Here is a 23,394-nt window from a genome sequence, read left to right on the forward strand (position 1 = left end):
CTTTATTCCTCGAGTGGCATCCACAAGAAGATTCACCAAGATTCATCAGTCTTATTGGCCATGGGGTTTTTTTTAACCTCTGGGACCACTATTAGGTATTGCTTCAGAGAATGAGATGAATGACAATTTTTGTAGCGTGTGAAAATGCCTTGCCTGACTGGGATTCAAACCCAGGATCTCCGGATGAAAGGTCGAGATGCTATCACTTGCGCCATGGAGGCTGGTGGCCAAGGGGTACTGCAGTAACAAGAGATAACATGGTCAGGAAATCGTTTAACTGTGTTCATCGATCACCTAGCTGTGACTGGTGCCTGTATATTAAAATCATGCGTCTTGAGTTGATTTCAAATCAACTCAATCATTCAGACGTATCACTCTGATGTAATAGTAGCAGCTATTCCCTTCATTATCCTCAATAAATGTGGACAAATTATTCCAGACATTACTTTGCTGCAGTTTATGATGCATATCATTAAGGTTGTTTGTTCCTAGGTATCACAAGTTATATATAAAAGTGATTGTCATAAGTTATATAAAAGTGATAAAGCAATTTATCACTGTCAGCATATTGTAAATTAATATATTCATTAAAGTTCTAAAGTTGGTATTACAATTTCATACAATGAATTTAATCATCATTAGTATATGCTTACACAATTTAATTTAATATGAACACTTGCATAAATCCTTATAAAAAAATTTTTGAACATGGGTCTTTGACAAGCTAAGTGAAACTGAATGAATGTGAATGTTAAGGGAAGTATAGAGTTGCAGCTCTTATGCCATTTATGTTTTCAGATGTATAACATCCATTCTTTTATCAGGAGGCTTTTGTTCGATTCTGAGCCAGTTTCTTCAAAATTCTGCATTCACATTTTTCTGTGTGCAATCTCCATTCTGGGAACTTAAGTGTTAATGGATATTGAAGTAGCATTGAGCAACCATAGAACCTTTTTTATTTTATTTTTTTTTTTTTTTTTATAATGCTCAATTACAAACACACGCTGTTTATCTGTCCAAGACTGTTGATTGAGAATCTATCGTTACCATTAAAACAGTGATTGAAATCATTCATTTGACAAGCTCATGCTTTAAACAACATTTTTTTTCCAACTCTCACCCCTCGGATTACCGTCAAAATTTGTTAAAAACTACTATGTTAAGTTATTTTTTATGTTTATTAATTTAATAAATGAAACCGTGCAATTATGATTCTAACAATTTAGCTAAATGTTTGTATTTAAAATGGCTTTGAATTATTGATAAAGAATTTAAAGCTTAATGACTCGCTTCATAATGCAGTAAAAAGTTTCTAGGTTTCCTCATTCACTTTCTTTTGCAGATTATCATTCAGACTTTTTTTTAACATTTTATGTTAAGCCCAGTCAACTAAATATTTATCCTTTATTTTTAATTTTTCAAGTATTAGATATTTCATTAGAGTGGTTATTTATTGCAGTCAAAAATAAAGCAGTTGTTTGTTCAAGAGCTGATGGGCAAAATGTTCATATTAATTAAAGATAAATATTTTTATGGGAAATTAGGAACAAGGATTTGCTCTTGACCTTTTGTCTGACCCCCCTTCAGCTTGTGATGCCAAAATGATATGAGGGCTTGTATAGAAACTTACCTGATTTGATCAGAATAAATTAAATGTAAATTTTTTAAACAACATTCATTGTTATAATTTACTTTATAAGTAATAACTGGTATAATATTATGATCTGTTAGGATGAGTAGACAGTCGCTTCAGTCAACGTTTTTTTAGCCAAAAGGAATAGAATATCAAATTTGATTAATAAAAATTTTGATTTAATTCTGTACTTTCTTAGTATAATATTCATTCATTGTAATGCATCACTGTACTACGTAAATAATAAACAAAAACACTAATTAATTTTATTTTATTATTTTAATTTAATATGGGTAGTATTTAATATATTGAGTTAACGTTTTTCGATGATATTTTATACTTTCCTTATTTCATTATCGTGTAAGATTATGAGTTAAATTGTGTAGAATTTGGTATTATAATATTTAGTGAAGACTTGAAATAGATGTTTACACACTGCTAGAATATGTCTTCAAAACATTTTTCTTATTTCTTCAGGGTTATTTAAAATTGAAAAATTGCATAATAACAAATATGACTGATGCAGATCTTGAAGAAATTGTTCAGGAGCTTATAAAAACTGCATTATCCTTTTCTCTGAAGGATGAATTCACGGAAGATAATGGTTGGAATGATGTTTTGTTGCATGTGTTATCAAAAATGATTTTATTTTTTTAATCGTAAGATTGAGAAAAGTAGAATTGAGTTGAATGACTACCGCTGATGCAAGATTACAATAGAAGTATTTAGTTTAATTTTACTGTGCATATACTTGGTATTTTTATGGTATCAAACACTAAGTTGCACATTTTTGCTTACATTACTTCATTAATTTGTAAAGGTTGAATGTTACTTGTATTGAAGCACGATTATGGAAATTTATTTTTAAATTTTATAATTTATTACATGTAAGTTGATTTTAACTTCTTTATATTTGTTAATTTTATTTAGTACACTGGTTATATCTTTATATTATCTGTATGCATCTCAACAGTCAAGGAACAGTGCAGTGTGTGGATGGCTGTCTGATTATTTGAGGCTAAGATCCATTCACTTTCCCATTGCTTGTAGTAATTCTGTAACTCTTTCTTTTGTAATTTTATAGCATTCACACATATTAGAGTGTGTGTTCAGGCCTGGTAAATCAATTTCAAACTTTTAATTTCTTATCTTTAATTTAATTATCGGCTGTAGGAATTTAGTCAAGTAACGGTTCTTTCATATTTCTCATGATAAATTTACTTTTCAGTTTATTTTTTGTATAAAATTTTACTTAAGTACAGGATTTTCAGATAATGATTGAAATAATGTTACAAATACTTTCTTCTGTGTATTATATTTTTCTTTGCTGTTTCTGCTCTTAAATAATTTCCTCGTAAGTTATAAGTTCCTTTAAATGTTACTTATATTATAAAGTATATTAGTTCTTAAACAAAATTTATAGGATGGCTCAAGGTTCCATGTTGCATATTTGTATATGTTTTATGATGTATTACAAGTGATGTCCTTTTAGAGATGCAGTCATCATTAAAAAATAAAAAAGTTTCGGATATTAAAGTCGTGGTGAATTAGGCAGATCACTGATCAAGTATAGGATTCTTATTTTTAGGTCGAGAATCACAAGAATAATGCGTGAGTCAGGATGACGACAATCCTTGTCTTACATCTTAATAGTGTGAACTCTAAAAAAATTTCATGCTATTTGAATATTCCTTTACTGACATAACACTTCATACTTTTTAAGTTAATGCTGTTTTCAAAATACTAGATGAACTCAAATTTTGTTGTGAGTAATGTGTTTGAAGTTTCCCCATGAACATTTGTTTAGCAGTTTCATCAGTAATTTTGACGGCAGTTAATTCTGATCTTTCATGTACTAATGCGTAAACTTGGTATTATTATGATGATCTGTCAAGGTGGAAGATTGGATTTGGGATATAGGCTTCATCACTAAGAATTTTCAGTTTACAATGATTAAACTATTCATGTCACTGCAATCGGCTCACATAGTTTTCTGAAGCAGTTAAAATTTTTCTGTGATATTTTTACAAAGTTTAAAAGAAAATTTTACGTCAACACGTTTTACTCAAAATTTTTAACTTCTGAAATAATGAGAACTACCAAACACTGCTCATTAAGCATCTATTCGATCTGCAGTGACTACCGTGAATGTAATTTTGCATCAAAGTTTTCAGCTTACCAAATCCTGTGCTAACTACTCCTGCAAGCTAATACACTGATTGAAAAATTGTCCAGGGTTTTTTCTATCCGTAATAGTAATTGTCAAATTTCATTTATGATTGGCTGAAGTTATTATGCTAAACCTTTGTTGCTTTACGCTAATACTTCATAATGCATTTTTGTTTTATAATACTTAAGAAGTTTTCCAGGTTGTAAATTGCCTTAAAATTTGTATTTGCTTAACATTTGATATACTTGACCAGCTCTTGCTGGTACTTTTTTGTTCACTGAAAGTTGCCATTAGTACCATTATTTTAGTTTATTAAAAATAGGAAATATAAGTGTACAAATAATTTTCAAATGTTTTTTTTAATGTGTGTAATGGCACTGATAAAAAAAGAAGTAAAATTGTATAAATACATTTTTAATTGATACACAAGTTGATGATTGCAGTCCCACAATTACAAAATAAATAAAAATAGAAACAAAATGTAAATGACTTTCAACTACAAAAAAAATACCATGATAATATATTTTTGTCTTTTCCTCATACTTTGATCTTGATTTCCGAGTCCTAGTACTTTTCTTCCATCTTGAATTTAGCTGTGAATATAATTTTTGAGTTCTTATATTGAGCAGGTCTAATGTGCTTTACTAGAGTGCTTGAAACTTCATCCATGTACGACTAATTTGCATTTTTTACAATTTTTTTTATTTTTGGGTAGTCTAACCTAGAGAATCTCAGACTATAATCTAATGTCTCTTTTTTTATTTATAAGTGTTGTGTTTGCTTTGAAATAGACAGTCGTTTATATTTTGTGTTATTATTTATACTTCATTTATGTAGAAAATATACTCATATTTATTTTAAAGTAAATTGTAATTTGTAACATTTTAGTATATCAAATTATTAAATAATTTTTATCTGTTACTCTCTCTCAAGGGTGGGTGGATGTGTTAATATTATCTCAATAATATTAATGAGCCATTATTTCATTTGTATTATTTTTACTTATTAGATGGATGTTTTTATTTATAAAAGACAACTGTAAGAGGTTTAATTTCTAGTAATCTTAGAGTAATAATATTAACTAGTATAAATTGTTAAAAAAGTAATAGTAAGTATATTATGTACAAATGTACATGAAGTAAAATCATAAAATATAATTTAATTACCAAAACTAAAGATGCAGAGAGAATCTGGTTAAAATTATAAACCTCTTATACAAAATGTAATATACTGAATAAATAAGAACATAATAAAAACTGGATAAAATGTCATCGGCTTAGTAATATTTACCTGTTACATGAAAAAAATACTAACATTAATCAGACATATTTTTAGGAGAATATTATTACATGTATGTTGACATGTAACTGTGACAGTTGTAATCAATCTGACATGGAATACAATTTATACCAGAAAATGGTTCACTCTTTTCTAAGAAAAACAAACATCATTTTTCTGGCTTACTAGAGAATCAGCTGATTTCTCATTGCTTTCAATGTTTTAACCTAACATATCATTGCAATCAGCATACGTAAGCCCGCTGATATGTAGATAATGGCCTAAATTCAAGTGTCACCGTCAGTCTGTTTACCAGAATAAAAACAGCTGTATGGCATCATTAATCAGAGAAAACAATAGTGACTAGTCTCTATTTATCTCAGTTGCAAGCTGATGATTAATATTAATTGTTATTATGAGCATAATTTAAAGTATAAACCTTAATATTACAGTTACTTTACACTGGTAATTGTAACGTACTTCATGATTTTTGCTTGTGTGTAGTAAGTTATGTTTGTTTAGAGTAGCTTATGTGATATTTATTAATTAACTAAACAATAAAGAAATTTATGTAGAAATAAATTATTAAATATTATAGTAATAGCTGGTGAGTCTTGGATTAACCTGATCGATTGAAAAAGATTTTATTTAACTAATCTTGCTGTTGGCAAAAAGTAACTGAGAAAGACCAAAACAGAATTTAGTGCCCTTGGTATTTCTGTTAGAATATTGTTTATATAGTTTTATATATTCTGTTAATTTTTTTAAATGTTAGATTTATAATCAAAACGGTGCTAATCAAAAAGTATTGATTGTTCTTTTTTTTCTTAGTCATGATACCAAAAACGTACTATTTTCATAGATTACAAATTATTTAATTATGTGCAATAAAAATACTCAATTTTTAATTGTTAAATTTTATTTTCCTTTTGGCTGATATTTTTTCTTCATTCAAAAATCACCATTGAAATAAAAACAGATTTGTTTTTTAATTAATAAAAAACAGTTTTGTTCGCTTGCTAATAGTTGGCAGAAATATATACTGTTAATATTTACAAATAAAAAGATTTTTCTGTTTTAAAATTTTGGATGAATCGTCTTAGCGGGTCAAAGTAGTTGTAACATAAATTGAGTGAAGAAAAATGTTGCACGTGATTATTAATAATGTGCCAAATTAGTTGTCAGCAAAACAGTAGCTAACTAGGCGTCGATCTGTCAACCTTCTACTCAGAATTTAATTTCTTTACTACCTCACTACTTATAATTTTATATAGGTTTCATCATATTTCAGAAGGCAAAAATAATATTTGATTTAAAGTTCTTAACTCTTCCATTGCATTGCAAATACTATATTGTTTCTTGGACTTGTTGGTATCCAGGTATTTAAAAACTTCACTGATAATAGAAAATTCATATTAAATAAAAAATATACCTGTATGTTTGCAGATACCAATAAAAATACAAGTTTAAAAAAGAAATGAGTAATTATTTCCTGATACTTCAAATTTTGCCTTTGAAGATCCAACATCACGTGAAAATATAATAAGTTCATTTAATAAAACAATAATGTTTTTGTAAGGAAGTTAAATGTTTGTGAGAAATGATGGTTGTTTATTATAAACAGAGTGATCATTTTATCGTGATACTATACACTTTAATTTCACTATGGACTATAATACAGAGATTCTCACATTTCATTTAATTCATGGATGTAGTTATGCACCGCTGGTAATGTCATGTCTTACAGTAACTGTTTGAAATCTGTACCATTTTTCTGAAGGCAAGTCTCGAACCCTTTGCACCATATTTTTTGACACCCTTCTTAGGATATCAGGGCTAATGGAATTCATCTCTGCAGTAATGGCCCGCTCCAGGTCTTGAATTTGTTCTATATACATATCCTTTCAAAAAGCCCCAGAGAAAGAAGTCTGGTGATGATAAGTCAGGGGAACAAGAAGGCCACAGATCTTTTGAGATCTTGCAATCACCAAACACTTCTTCCAAAAATTCCATGGTGTTTTGGTTTAATTGCACATTGCCCTGTCTTGTTGCAAATAAAATTAGTGTTCAAGCTGGATAAGAGCTGAAAATTATGTAATTATATTCTGATATACCAGGCTGTCAAGGGTTTCGCAATAAAAAAAATCAGGCCCACTATTCATCATAAAGAAATCTCACACCTTCTGTGAGTGCAACGGCGATTCATGTAACATGTGTCGATTTTGTATTGATTAATATCTGCTGTTCTGACTATTGATGTAATCACTAAGGTGAAAATATGCCTCATCACTTAAAAACACATTATCCAGTCTGCCAATCCCATTACTTTCCACCTGATTGATATACCAGTGGCAGTATCTTATTCTTTTAAAAAGAACAAGGTCCCCAGTGTCAGGGGGTTTCAGTTCCTGTTCACAATATATTTGGTATGCAAGTAGACCTAATTTCTTTGTGGCCTTTTGTGCACTCCTGTATAATCTTGTCTGCGATGATAATTAACGCAAATGTTTTTTTGGAGACTGTTCAAGTAATGCACGTAGTGCACAATTAATGATCGCGCTATAAAAAGATTGTTATATAATATATTGAATTCATAAAAATAAACTTAGTTTATTTGTTTTTGTAATCAGTGTTGATTTGTTGTATATAACTCATTGATAAATTTCTATTTATAGGAAATGTTTGTTCTGTCGAAATTACTAACTTCTGAAGTTTTTTATTGTACGTGAAATTATTTAATTGTTAGATGAAAAAAAAATTCTGATACCTGTAGAATATACAAAAAGCTCCTGTTTTTGTAATGTTTAAAGATAAGATGAATTTTTAAATTATGAAATTATTACCAGGTCAGAACGGTATGACTGTTCTCACCTTGTAATATTAAATCATTTTTTTTATACGAACAATATTAATAATTTTGAGGAAAATGGCAATAAATTTTATTTATTTCATAAGAAATATATCTTATATTAGTTTATTATTTTATTTTTCCATTATTAATATGTAAAATTAATTATATTTATTCAGGTAAATTTAATTTTTATTTGACTTCTTAAATTATTTTGGTACCATTTTAGTTATATTAGTTTTAGTTAACTGGAAGGGAGTTGCCGATGTACCTAAATATAATTTTTAGGTAATTTTATTGTGGTTAATAGTTTAATTTGTCTGATTTATTTCTTTCATCATTGATTTCTAGTGTATTATATATATGAGTGTATGAGTAATTTAGAACCCCTCTCTACCATTAGTAGAGTTAATTGTATAAGAAGTACATTATTAGTCTCTTTTCATCAGTGTTCAAATACTACATCAATGATTAATTTTCTTCAAAATTTACGTATGATTTTGTTTTTATATATTTCATTTAAAATATTACATTCAAATGCACACATACACACACACATTTATACCATTTATACTGTTAATGTGTAGTTTTAAGGTATGACATTCTATTTTAATGCCTTTTATATTAGAATTTCTAAGAGGATTATTACCTGACAATTGATTGTGAATGTGTTTATTTGTAAATGAAAAGTGGTTTTATAACTTCTTTAGATTTTATAAAAATCAATGTACAAGAGGAAATTTATTGAGGGAAAAGCATATCAACAGTTTTAAAGCTTCTAGTATATTTTATTAAAACAATTGTTTAATTTTTCAAGGAATCATTATTTTCTCTTATGAGTAACAGTAATTAATGTAATAGAATTTAGATGAAGATAATTTTCCCTGAAAGAGTACTGAACTTATGTAATTAAAATAATAAATAAGGTAAAATTATTTGGATAACTTTTTTTTATATAAAGTTGCAGGAATTCATTATTGTTAAGTTAGCTTTATTAAATCTTGTTCTAAAATCAGTTTACAAATAAAAGATATAATTGTGATAACTTTTTTAAAAAATTTAAATGATTAAAAAGTTTTAGAAGTAAATGTTTTATTGCTTCCAAGAAATAAAACTGAATTTCCCTTGAACAGGTAACCTTGGCTAGTATGTATTAGCCTTTTGAAGTAATATTATATTATAGAATTTATTATTTTTAAAAAAAATTTTCTTATTTACAGAAATTAATTCAGTTGTGAGAAAGTATTTTAAGAAACCTGGAGTTGTTTTGACATTTGGTCAAGGAGATGTCGGTCAGCTTGGATTGGGTCCTGACATCTTGGAGCGAACTCGTCCTGCTCTTTTATCTCATCTTGACCTAAAAAATGTTGTTTATGTGTGCGCCGGAGGAATGCATACACTTTGTTTAACAGAAAATGGCCAGGTACACCCTTTTTTATTTTAAAATAATTATTAAATTAAGCTCATTATTATCATAATGATGTAATATGGTATTCCGACCTATTACACCTCCTTAATAATTGAATTTATTCTGTAGCTAGTCAAAATTAATAATGTAGCACTGTAGAAGTTGTTGAAAGTTTTTGTAGATTTATACTGTTGGCTGTAGTTTTTTTTTTTTTAACTAGCACGTGTGCTGCATGCATTTGTGTCATTAAAACATTGTGTTTCAAATATAATGAATGTTCCGTGTAATCATATGCCATTCTTTTCTTATGAAGCAGTTTATTATTACTTTATTACTAATTTTATCGACTATCAAATAAAAAAAAGGTCAATACCAAATGAATTAGTCAATCAGACACTTTTTTTTTTATGCATTCTTTCTTTGTTAATAGTCTGAAACTTAATCTCTTTTGTAAATTGAGTTGATCTGATAAACAATTTTTATTAACTAAACAAATTCCATCATCAATAAAAATACTGTAATGTTAGTGAAAGTTTTTTCTTATTATTTTTATTCTCATTATAGAATTTAGCATCATTGTAAATTCTATATGGATTTCATGGGTCCTTAGTATTATTCCTATTTACTAAATTACGGTAGACTAATGAAATATAAACAGAAGTACCTGATTAAATAACTAGATTACAGTAATATTACATTGTAAAATACATATATCTAGAAGAATAAGTAAAAATAAATTAAAAGTCCAGTGATTTGTCAGTGTCTGTCTTTTATCCAGAAAGTTCCCAATTCAGATCATCTTATTGTGGCTTGGAATTTTTTTATACGCTACTAAATTACCATCTCATACTTCCAATGCAAGCAAAAATTAAAGCTGCAAGTGAAATTTGTTAATTTATTATCATAATAAAATTTAAAGTTATCAGTTGAAAAATTTGAACTCGGCTTTTAAAGGTCCAAATCCAGAGAGAAGTAAAATTGTTGTTGAAAATGATGTATTTGAGCAACTATCCCGGTTTCATTTTCTGGGTTCTGATAAGAGATATCAGTATATAAGAAAAATTACACAAATTTAATTCATTTGTGGGACTATATCTTATCTGAAAAAAGATATCTGAGTAGATATAGTGAAATTTTATACGATGGTTGTGTACTGCGCTTACTTTTTTTTTTTAGTAAGGCATGGGTTAGATCAATAAGGGACCTTAGTTTTATACAGACATCAGAGATGAGGTTTCTTAGAGCAACAAAAGGATGTACTAGATTGAATTAATTATGAAATAAAGAAGTTTTTCTCAGTCTTATGAATTTGGTATTAGTGAGGAGGGTAGATTCAAAATATATATGAATAATATGTAATTCCTATAAAATCAAAGAGAACGTATATTCCATCGTTTATTACTGATAAGTATGCATGTATTAAGAATGTCAGAAGAAAGGCTTCCTGAGTAGTATCAATCTGTTGGAAGTAGTAGAGGCAGACCAAGACTTACAATGGGTATCAGAAGAGACGTATTGATGTCTAACCATCGGTTGATAAAAGAAGGTGTTACGAATAAAATATTTTTTCTTGATTTTAAGACTAATTTGTATCAATATTAATGTTTGTTTTTTTCAGGTAATATCTTTTGGATGTAATGATGAAGGAGCCCTAGGTCGTGAAGGAAATGAATCGGAGCCGGGTCCTATCACCTTACCCGGAAAGGCAGTTCAGGTAACTGCTGGTGACTCACACTCTGCCGCTCTTCTTGAAAATGGAAAAGTATTTGCCTGGGGTGCATTTCGGGTAATTTCTTAGAATAAGAAAAAATCTTTTTATAATAAATTTATTATTTTTTTTAATTCTTTTTGTCACATTTTTTTTTTTTTTTTTTTAATTTTGTTAGGGTTTTGGAGAAGATAATGTTAAAATGCAAATCTGAATATTTTTACACATATATTTGCCACTGAAATTAATTTCTAAGCTAGTATCTAAAGGAATGTCTTATCGATTAAATGATGGTTGTATATGTAAATTGCTGAAAAGAATGTTTGATTAATTATAATGACCTCAGTTAATTTACATTGTGTATTTAATTAAATTAATGATAAATGTTGTAGCCTTGTTATGAAATTATCAGTAATATTTTACTGTTGTAATGAATTGATATATAATAATTCAGATGGTTATCAATTTATTTTAAATTATTTAATAAAATATCATTAATCTGTTTTTATAAATGAGTTTTATAAACAATCTTTTACATGACTGCCCAAAAAGGAGTGTAATGTATTTAGAGGGTGTACATATGTATGTTTGTTTCAGCATAGCAGCTCACCGACTGAACCAATTTAAATGTACGACCCCCTTTGGAATCCTTATGTTACCAAGAGTATCAAAAGCGATATAAATATGTGTATACATATATATGTTTTAAAAAATTGCAAAAATCTATTAGATAAATGAGTTGTTTTTGACTCACATCTACGTATGAGATACAAGGTTTCTGAATTGTTCAGAATGAGATGCGAGTATTGAAAAACAACTCATTCATCTGATAATTTTTTTTTTCAGATGAACTCATTCATCTGATTTTTTTTCTTCATTTGATAATTTTTAGATCAAATGATCAAATTTTATTCGTGTAACTAGTTTTTTTATGCAACTGTCCAAAAAGGAATGTAATCATTATTGTTTATATTTATGTATGTATATTTGTTCCACCGTAGCAGCTCAATGGCTGAATCGATTTACTTGTATGATCCCATTTTGCTCCAATGACAATCTAATGCCAAAAGCATGTTGAAACTTCATCCAATTTTATCTAACTTTGGTGAATTATGGAACTTCATTGAACCTCATTATTCTACTTCATTAAAATAGCTTTAGATCAGTATTTTATCTTAATCGCATCCTTTAATTTCAGGATAAATCCCTCCATTGTTAGTGAAATTTAGTATAAAGATGACTTAAGTTTCACTGTATGGTCCTAAAATATTTATTTTATCATACTCGCATAACCAGTCATATTATATTCACAGTTCACAATTTAAGTTAATAGATTATTTAGATTTTATTACCTGGATATATACTAATATCAACAACAAACATTTATTGTATTTGGAAAAATTAAATCTAATATCTAGTTTTGGTTATATATTAATGTTTTAGAATTCTAGTTTTAATTGGCTTGTAGAATTGTGTGTGTTTGATTCATGTAGGAAATAAATAATTATTTTTTATGCTTAGTTTTCATTTAGAACTATTGGTGTCATGATTTTTTATGTCCGACAAACATTTTTTTATAAAAATGTGTCTTTTATTTCATTTTAATTTAATGGAGTAAAATTTGGACCGAGGAGTACATTCAAGTGTTTATAAAAATAATCTTATCAAATGTAATTAAGTAGTTATAGGTTTTTAAGTAAGAGGAAATGATGTAAGAAAATTTAAACGGTTGAGAATTCCTACTTTCTTTTTAAAGCACTTAATAGTATTGATCACCAGCTTTTCTGATAAACTGTCATTTTATTATTTCTGAAAACTTGTGTGTATGATTTTTTTTAATCATGTAGAACTTGCCAGATGAAGTTTGATTATCAAACCTTAAAATGTAATCAAGTATGTAGTCTTATAATAATCACACTATTTTTGTTGTATTGTTCCAGGACTCCCATGGATCGATGGGATTAACTCTGGATGGTCTACAGAAGATTCCAATACGCCTTCCAATTGATGAACAAGTCATAAAGATTGCATCAGGTGCTGATCATTTAGTTTTGTTGACTGCTAATGGTCATGTTTATACGTGTGGATGCGGTGAACAGGGCCAACTTGGTAGATTATCAGAGCGTGCAGCTACTAGATCGAGTCGGAAGGGGTTGAGTAAGTATAATTTAATTATGAATGAATTTAAGGGTTGAGACAAATTTAAAAATAAGTGATTATTTTGTTTTACTTTTTTGTTGTTTCAATCAGTAGTATTTTGTTTGAAATAATTAATCATAAATTACTGTTTTGGAGAATATACATTCTTATACATTTCCTAATCACTGAAGAAGACTACTCTGTTGATTTGACTGTTATAAACTTCTTTTTAATATTGTGTGGATCTTTAGTTTAAAGATGAGTGAGTTAATTATAGTTAAAACAGGTTTACAAGATTCACTGGACCCTGTGTAAAGTGGAATATTTCCCCAGTCCTACAAACTTCTTTAAAATTTTAATTTGGAGTCTGAAAGAAATTCTCTCATTTAATCAGAAATTTTTTTTTTATGAATTATCCAAGAGATTGTCAATATTTAATACGTATCGGATAGTTTTTTTTTTTTTTTTTAATATTCCATTTATCCACAATATAAATAAAAAGTTAATTTGGTTAAAGTTTTATCTGGTTTATTTATTTTGCCTGACTTCATACCGCACATTTTAATTTTTTAACTTGTGTAAGTGGTGTTGAATTATATGTTTTTAGACAGTTGTAGACAAACATGACATGTTTTTGTTCCAGTTGCAGACTGGAACAAAAAAATATATATTACATTTACAATTTCTGTTGTTTTGAGTACAGTAATTTAATTTAATTGCTATAGTAGATTGTTTTTCATATCTTATGAACAGCAATCTTTACAGCACTGATTGACCACCATAGAAACAAAAATGAAGTGCTTTTGCCAAGAACAGTAACAGTGATGTTTCAATATAAGAGAACAGTATAAAAACTAAAAATATACAGTTTATGTTTGGTAGCGTAATAAATTAATAATTACAGAAATTTTCTCTAACAAATGGTAATGACGTACATTATTTCCAGATTTATAGTTCTGGAGAATATATCAATTTTTATTGAGTTTCTAATCATAGTTACTAGGAAATTTGTTTTTTGCTTGAAATTAGAGTGAAAAAATTTACTAGCAAAGAAAAATGCTCAGCAACAATTTAAATATTTTTACACTGTAGTGTTTTCAAATGTTACACAATCATTGATAGATAGAGAGAAATTAGTAAAGAAAAATTTAAATGTCGAACGTAATATAAATAATAAATAAATGCGTCATGTGAATTTTTTTAAGGTTTGACACTTTGAAATAATTTAAACCTTAATGTGCATCGAATTCGTCATGTAGTTCATTCATCATATGTAACAATTAGATTTTTATCTTTTCAGAAGAATTAAATTTTTATTTTCATGCAGTTTATTGATTTCTTTCAAAATTTTGTGAATCAAAACAGATGCTGTGAATTTGTTTAACCTAATGAAACCGTTACTGTAACAAAAGATGCATTCATGTTCTTTGAAATAAAAAAGGTATCAACATTTGCTCAAAAAGTTAAATGATTGGAACTGTCATATGTTATGGAAATTGGATTACTGTAGTTGTAAAAGTTTAATTGCTTTTCCAACAAAGAAAGAAATCATACCTATCAGATACAGTATGAAATTGAAGACAGGCTGTATTAGAATAATAAGAAAAATCAGTCTTTCAAAAAATGAAGTTCATTCTTTATCTCTGTGAGTTAAAAATCTTACTACTGCACTTATTCTTTGATTATTTTAATTACTTGCTTCATATATAATGTTTGCCTTAAACAGTAAAAAAAATAAAATCAGTTAACATGAAACTCTTCTGCTATTAAATAAAACTGCATTGCTGCTATAATAAAAAGTTGTTTTAAGCATTTAGAACTGCATTCATTAATCTAGACTCTTGGGCTATTAAGGATTTTGTTATTTTTCTTAAATATTTTTTTTTAAGGTCAGTTGTTAGTTCCTGCACCTGTTACTTTCCAAAGAAGACTGAAAGTTAAAGTAGATGACATATGGGCTGGAACATATTGTACCTTTGTAAAAGAAGAATCAAAAGGTCATATATATGCTTTTGGTCTAAATAATTATTATCAGTTAGGTAAGTCTGATTTCTTTATATTAAAAATTTAGATTTAAAAAAATTACATTATATAAAACAGATGTAATGTTTTAATACTTTAATTTCTTCTATTGCACTATATATATATATATATATATATATATATATATGTATGTATGTATTTATGTATTTCCAAAGTTGACTCATTTGCTTACCTTTAAAGGGATTTTATATGGTTCATATTTCAGAATTGTAATGAATGGAATAATTGCATGGAGATCGAACAAAACCACCCTCATCTTGATTTAAAACATTCACAATAAAATAATATATATGAAAAAAATTATAGAAATTGTATAAAATCACTAGATATTAGAGAAACGTATATTTTAGAAGTTATAGCACACTACTATAAAGATCTCCATTTAATATTTTCAAATAGCACAAGCAATACTAGAATTACTGTTAGTGCAAAAATAAATCTGAAAGAAAATACTCTACTACAATGGAATATACTTATTCAATAATCTACCAAACAAACTGAAAATTCTGAGTATTAAAAACTAAAGAAAAACTGAAATCATTTTTAACAGTGTATTTTAGATATGCAAATGAATAAATATGTATTTCCTCCCTGTTGTATTGTTACCGTGTAACATGGTTTAATAAATCAATCTATCAATATCCCAATGTTAAGTTTATGGACCATTCTTTTTTGTTGAAGCAAGAGTAACAGGAGTTGCTTATATGGATATCTTGCATTCACGACTCTTTCCTCAATTACAAGATGGACCAGAGAATTTTATTTGGCAACAAGACGGTGCACCACCTCACCGTCTTAACTCTGTACAGGGCTGATTGAATGATGTTTTCTCCAACCGTTAGATTGGTCAACATGAATCTGATGATTGAACTTGTTTGTAGTGGCCTCCAAGGTCACCCAATTGACCCCCATGTGATTTTTTTCTTTGAAGTTTTATAAGGATTTTGTATATGTTCCTCTACTATCTGCTCATCTACCAAATTTGAAACTGAAGCAGTTGTCACTTCCATTAGTCCAGACATGCTGGTCAAAGTATGGGAAAAATTCACATGTCAGTTACTTGTGCTACATGGTGAAAGACGCTCGTATTGAACACTTGTAGGGAAAAACTGTAAGCATTCATTTTACTTGTAAAAATGCTTTCATTTTATTTGTGATTCATTACTTAAGTTAAAGGTAAGAGGTGTTAAGTGGCTTTAAAACCCTAATATCCTTTTTTTTAATATATGCTGTGCATTCTTTGTGTATAAAGTTTATTATAACCAAGAAAGTACCTGCCCCCACCTGACTGTTGATATGCATAGTGTTTCTGTGAATTTTCTATAACAATGAAATATTTGAAGTGATTTCCATTAAAAGTAATTTAAAAAAAACTGGGTTATGTTATGTGGGTTACCAGATTCAATGAAGATAGTGCCACTACTCTACACTGACTGAGTCTACCTGACAAAAGGTAAGGTAATTTGTTGGAGCTGAAGTGAGCAGGAAATTGCAATAGCCTGCCATAATTACATGCAAAAACATTAATAACATTAATTCTTCTTCAACATTAATATCAGAAAAAATTTTTATTGGAAAACTTACTGATCATAATAAACTAAATAAATTAAGAAATTCCTGATAAAAAGGGATATAACCCTGCTTTTAAAGCATGCAAAATTATAATTAATTTAAAATATAACTAAAGTATACCTTTATTTTACCTTATCTTACCCTTATTTTCATTCACGCTAGATATATTTTTAAATTGTTTGCCTTTTTTCTTATGCACCTTTGTTTTTCATTCATACAAACGTAATTTTAAACATCCTGTTTTTTTTTTTTTTGGTAAAACTTTATCTTTACTTAAATATTTAACATAAGCTATGAACTGCTGGCATTTTTTAGTGGCTAATAACTATACCAGTTGCTGTCATTTGGAAGATAAGAACAATTACAAAATTTTAACCAAATTACTGAATTTTGATGTTATTTTACTTTGTCATCATGTAATTATATCAGCTGAATTTAAATGAAATGCAATATACAAAACCCAAAAACCATTTTTGCAAAAAAGTATGTTTTAACATTTCATGACTGGGGAAGGTTTTGCCTTATTTTATTTGTATTGATAATTAATACAGCATATAATATCTACGAGGTGTGTGAGAAAAGTAATGAGACTGACTTTTTTTCTTACCAAAGTTTTTTTTTCAAACAACAATATTATCCCCTTCAAAGTAGTTCCCTTGGGCAGCTATGCACCAGCGGAGTTGTTGTTCTCACTCCTGGTAGCAGCGCTGGAAGGCTTCAACTGGTCGGTCACAGTCTTTTGAATGTCCTTTTAAGACGTGTTTCAATTTTAGGAAAAGGAAAAAATCATAAGGACTCAAATCAAATGAATAGTGGGATTGAGAAACCGTAGGAATGCGTTTGAGGTAAAAAATTTCCTGATGGAAATGGCCGTGTGACACAGGGCATTGTCATGATGAAGCATCCACTTGTCTGCATTGTCTGGTCTCACGCGAATCACTCTTTTCCTGAGCCTTTCAAGGAAACCTTTGTAAAACACTTGGTTGACAGTTTGTCTTGGAGGAACAAATTCTTTATGCACGATACCCCTTCTGTCAAAAAAGCAAGTCGGCATGGTTTTGATCAAATCGGCATGAGATTTGCTCATTCAACATTTTTTCGGTCGAAGGGATGACGGAGTGTGGCGCTTTATTTCAGGATTGTACTCAAATATCCAGGATTCACCACCTGTCGTGTCATCATACGATTGAAGAATTCTTGATCATTGTCAATCCTCTCAAGAAAATCAACACGCATGTTTCTTCGATTGTCCTTCTGTTCCGTTGTGAGGTTTTTCAGCATGAATTTCGCACAAATCTTTCGCATGTCCAAATTGTCTGTCAAAATTTGATTTACGGTGAAAGTGTTTAAATATAACTGTTCACTCATCATCCTTATTGTTAAACAATGTTCTGATCTCACAAGAACCATCACACGCACAACGTTTTCATCAGATTTTGAAGTTGAAGGTCTCCCTGAGCGAGGTTGATTTTCAACGTGTTCTCACCTTCCAAAAATGATTTGTGGAGGCGGAAAGCTTGTGCTCTTGATAAGCAATGTTTTCCGTAGGCCTGTTTCAACTTTTCAAAGGTCACACTTGCGGATTCCCCAAGTTTAACACAAAACTTGATTGCACAACGTTACTGTAAATTCTGATGCTCCATTTTCATAACACAACAAAACATAACTTCACTGATGGCGCTGTCAAAAATAATTGTGTTGGCTGAACGGAGTTGAAACTCGTACTGAGCATGTGGAAGGGATGCACAGACCAGTAGACACAGCGTTGCCAGATCGCTCGCAGTGTTACCAGTCTCATTACTTTTCTCACACACCTCGTATATTGAATTAGAGAAAAGGTTGCCAACATCCCATTGCTGAGTTGGCTTTTTTTTTAATATTATCAACGATTCCAGTTTTACATTTGATTTATACATACTTTATAGTTCAGGGCTATCAAAAGTTATTTAATCCAAATCTAAACTATCAAATAATATTACAAGGTTATATCTTCTCCAGGTAAATAAAATAATTGTTCAAAATTCTATTAGCTTTAATACAGTGTAACATTAGGCCAATTATACTATGTAGTTATTGCACACATAGAAACACACATAATGTTTAACAAAAAGATTAAGAAACTGAACACTTAATTTGTAGGAAGTGATTCAAAAGAAGCTTCCAGAAAGCATGACCAAACTTTTCTGAAGGTAGTAGGCTTTTGCTTAAAGAACTGTTTGATATCTCTGCCATACTTGTTATTTTGGGGGTTCCCTCTGTACTATAATCATGACTTAAAGTTAATGAAAGTTTTATGATTGGTTATCAACTTCAAAATATTTCTTCTATGTCATTTCACATGTGTTCCAGAATTGGATTTTAGCCTGGGAAACATGCTGGTCAATACATGTGGAATAAATTTTTACAGGAAACTAAATTTTATCTTTATTTTACATCATTGAACCGGTCAGGATTTTTTTTACAGCATTTAAAAGTAAGAGGCTTAAAGTTTTTGTGATTGTTGTATTTTGCTTAGGTTTTCCACTTTTTAGTAAAGCAGTAATTAATAATATACAATTGAATCATTTATTGCAGAACCCACTACACTCCATATGAATATCATTGCACTAATAGGTTTTTGAAATAAATGATTCAATTGGACTTAGCTATCATCTTCACTCGCAGACTAATTTTGAAGTTTTCTATGATCATTTTGTGATCATACTCAAATCAGATATAACTTAACTTATTCTTATTTTTTTATTTTACTTTACTTAGTGCCCAGTTAAGTAAAATTTAGTACTTCGCTGACTACATGATAGTTATTCATAACTGAAATTTTAGAATATAAACATTCTGTCGTTGCTTTTGTTCGTATGGTTGATAAGGAATTGGCAGATACTCATTATGTTAATTTTAAGTATTCTAAATTAATATATATGTACTGGATTATCTAAAGCTAACAATCTGTTAATATTTTTTTTTCTATTTTGTTGAAATCAGAAAAAAAGTTTTTTTTTAAATTTCACCTAAAAACTGAAAAATTTGTGAAAATCTCTGAAATAATTATTTTACTGATGATTTTATAGACATATTTATTGTTACTTCTAGGTTTACGAGATACATTACCGCATTTTCATCCTGTGAAGTCTGAATTGTTTTCAAAAAAGTCATGGACTCTGATTACAGGTGGTCAACATCATGCGCTGGGATTAGATAAAGAAGGTAAATGTTAAAACATACTTTATGTTTACTGTTTTGAAATTATTTCTTTGAACAAACAAAAATATATGGTATAAAGTAACAGAGTATCTCCTTCAGTGTTTATGCTTGCACAGTAATCTTGAAAATGTTTGAAAAATTTAATATTGATTTTTACTTGCATAAATTTCATTTACCACAAAAAATTAATAATTTCTTAAATCGGTAGAATACTTTTTTGAGATGTTCTTTACTTTCTCTTGATTTTGTTAATAAATCAATAATTTATTAGCAGTTATGTTTTGGTTTGAAATTACAATATGTCTGTATGAAATTAACACATTGAGTGAAGCACCCCATATTGTTGTATGTTCATATTTAATGCAGTTGGTGAAAAAAAAAAGTTGTAATTGTCAACTAGTGAATTGTTACTTCTTTTATATACAAGTTTACTAGCTTCTTGTATTCAAGTTAGCAATTTCTTTGTTTAGTGACTGTCCTTCTGGCTTTAAAGGTCTGATTAATAAATAAAAGTTTTCTTCTAGCACTGTTATATGTACATTTGAAGGCTTGGTTTTTTTCTAGGTTTACTTAAAATAGAATATGAATTTATTTTTAAAAGTAGCATTTAATGTAGTTCTATCTAATATATTTTTAATTTTTCTCGTGATATTTGATAACATGTAGTCAAGTGAAAGCTGTTAGTATTGTACTTTTTAAATATTAGTTATCACACTTGCACCTCTCTGAATTACAGAATAGATCAGACTTTACCAAATCTATAATTTGCATCTACTAAACAAAGTTCCTTCTGAATAGAGCATTTTGTACTTGCACCGCATTTTTGATGCCTTAATATATGAGGGTAGTTTGCATTTTTTCAAAGAAAAAAAAATCAAGGTCGATTCATAACATTGAATGCACATTCCTGTTTGGAAGTAAAGTGAATATAAAAATCAAGGATTGATTTGTTTATACTATCTCTCAAAACAGTTCAAATAATGTGCATTCACTTCTAATTTCCATTATTATATAATTTACTTACATTACATTATATTTACAATTGTACATACAGTCAATAACAAAAAAATACTAAAAGCTTACACAACTCACAGTACTTGTACTTTTTTTCTTTGTACTGATCATGTAAATTGTCCTTCTAATTTTAAAGCCTCCATTATTTTCCTTTCTCTTATTCCAATATCAATTTATCTGATAAAAATTTTCATCTTTTCAGTCAACTGTGAAATGTATCCTGACATTTTAATAAAATTTTGCACTTTCAAGCTTTGTACTTTTTAAAAATCTTTAACCTTTGTATTCTGATAGTCTGCTCTTATAGTTTTAATGATTACATGCATTCTTCTGATAAAGACTTTTCTATGTTTAAATATTCCCTTTTGTTTTTCTTTTAATTTTAAATGCATCAAATGTTATTGCCATTGTCAAGTTATTATTGATCTATAAAGTATAACGCATCAAACATGTATTATGTACTTCTTTCTCATGTCATTTCAGGTATGACATACGCATTAGGTAGAAGAGAGTATGGTCGTTTAGGACTTGGTGAAAATTGTACAGATGCTTCAAAACCAACACAAATTCCAGCTTTAAAAAATAAGAAATGCGTAGATATAGCTTGTGGAAGTAGTGTTTCATTTGCTGTAACTTCTGATGGTGAGTTATAGTTTATTATATTTAATTTATTAACATAGATCATAAAATGGGAGATCACCCTGTTTATATAATCACGGTTATAGGTGTAAATAACCTAAAAGGTTTCAAGCCTGTTTTTCTACTCTAAGTTGATGAATTTACAATGTTGATGGATGTAAAAAAGCATTTTGTTGATGGAATGTGACATTTGTGCTCTTCGTCATGGAAATTCAACCGAAAGAGGGTAAGAGTGGATTATGATTACAATGTTATCAGTTTTTTTACCATTCTTTTAAAACTAGATCAGATGTATCCCAATAATTCTGTAAGTTATATTTATATATTAATTAAAAAATAATCTAAAAAAAAATCTTCCTTCAGCACAGCTTATTTATTTAGTAATGTCACATTATAGCTTTACTTCTATTTTCACCAGTGAACTTATCGTTCAGTCCAGTTTCTCTGATCACATTGTACTTTAACCATCCACCTAAGAAAGCAGCTTGCACTAGTTATAAAAAGAACTCAGAAAATGTAAAAAAATATAATATCGTTTTCTTAATAAAATATGATGGGAATTTTCTTTATACAGATATCATTTTAGACTTCAAACTCATTTTGATTTTACATCTGAAAAAAGGTATTGATTTATTTGTTAGTCTGTTTTTTAAATTTCACCTAAAATATTTATTCTAAAATATCCTGCAGTACTTATTAGTTATAAACAAACACACCTGTTGTCATGCTAGTTGATGAATATAATAATTTAATAATAAAGTAAAAATAATTTTACAAAAGTAAAAGACCCAACTAGTACATTTTTGAAAATTACAAAAAGTATAATAACAAATTATAAATCAATTGTTAATTATAACAATAATATGAGGTATCACACTAGATTATATCCATTTAGACCACTTGCCCACAAACTTACTTGTTGTCATAAAATACATAAAAAAGATAACCCAATACGGCCATTAATTAATTTCAAATCCACTCCTTGTTACTTTATTACTAAAATAATCAGATCTAAAATCAGTTTACCTATATTATAAAAAGTGGGTACGAATTAGTTAACAAATTAAATAGTTTAATAGTAAATGGTTAGTTATGACATAACTAACATTTACCCTAGTATCCCTATAGATTAAACTAATGTATAATAAGGAATAAACTGAAAAATAATAATGAAGACCTGAAACTTATAGATAACTATCATCAGAAATGTATGTCAATAAAATTATTTTGAGTTTAACAACAAATTTTACACAGAAGACAATACTTCACCCATGGGATTTCCATTAACGGTTGTTATGGCAGAAATCTACAGATATTTGACAATAGAATAGTATATGGAATTACCCACATACATAAACTTCAATAGGTTCGATATGTTGTTGATATTTTGGTAGTCTATGAACCTGTTATAAATAATGTAAAAACACTTAATTTAAAAAAAATTTATTTCTATCATAATAATTTAAAATTTACCTTTGAAACTGATAAACACAGAAAAATAATTTTTTTTAGATTTTGACATAGAAATTAGTAAAAGTAACAAAATTATAACATCTGTATATAGGAAACCAACAACTAACAAAATAACTATTAACAGACGTTTGAATCATCCTTCGGCACACAAAATTAATACAGGGTGATTCAAAGAAACGGAAAATTTTAAAAATTAAATAACGTAATGAAAAATTTTATTTTGAAAATGAATTTTATTACGTGTAATTGTACAAATGTTGCCACAAAT

General features: G+C 28.5%; 1 protein-coding gene across 5 annotated transcripts in view; it reads left to right on the forward strand.

The window, feature by feature from the left end:
* The window catches only part of LOC142319013 (regulator of chromosome condensation-like), a 67,790-nt gene that overhangs the window by 36,133 nt on the left and 8,263 nt on the right, over positions 1 to 23,394 (forward strand). For all 5 annotated transcript variants that reach the window (XM_075355806.1, XM_075355803.1, XM_075355805.1 and 2 more), the window contains exons 3-8: positions 9,150 to 9,352; positions 10,956 to 11,123; positions 12,986 to 13,202; positions 15,074 to 15,223; positions 19,890 to 20,003; positions 21,498 to 21,656. In XM_075355806.1, coding sequence (XP_075211921.1) covers positions 9,150 to 9,352; positions 10,956 to 11,123; positions 12,986 to 13,202; positions 15,074 to 15,223; positions 19,890 to 20,003; positions 21,498 to 21,656 — 1,011 coding nt within the window. The remainder of the gene's footprint in view (positions 1 to 9,149; positions 9,353 to 10,955; positions 11,124 to 12,985; positions 13,203 to 15,073; positions 15,224 to 19,889; positions 20,004 to 21,497; positions 21,657 to 23,394) is intronic.

The sequence above is a fragment of the Lycorma delicatula genome, chromosome 2, assembly GCF_047948215.1.
Source record: "Lycorma delicatula isolate Av1 chromosome 2, ASM4794821v1, whole genome shotgun sequence".
Classification (NCBI taxonomy): Eukaryota; Metazoa; Arthropoda; class Insecta; order Hemiptera; family Fulgoridae; genus Lycorma; species Lycorma delicatula.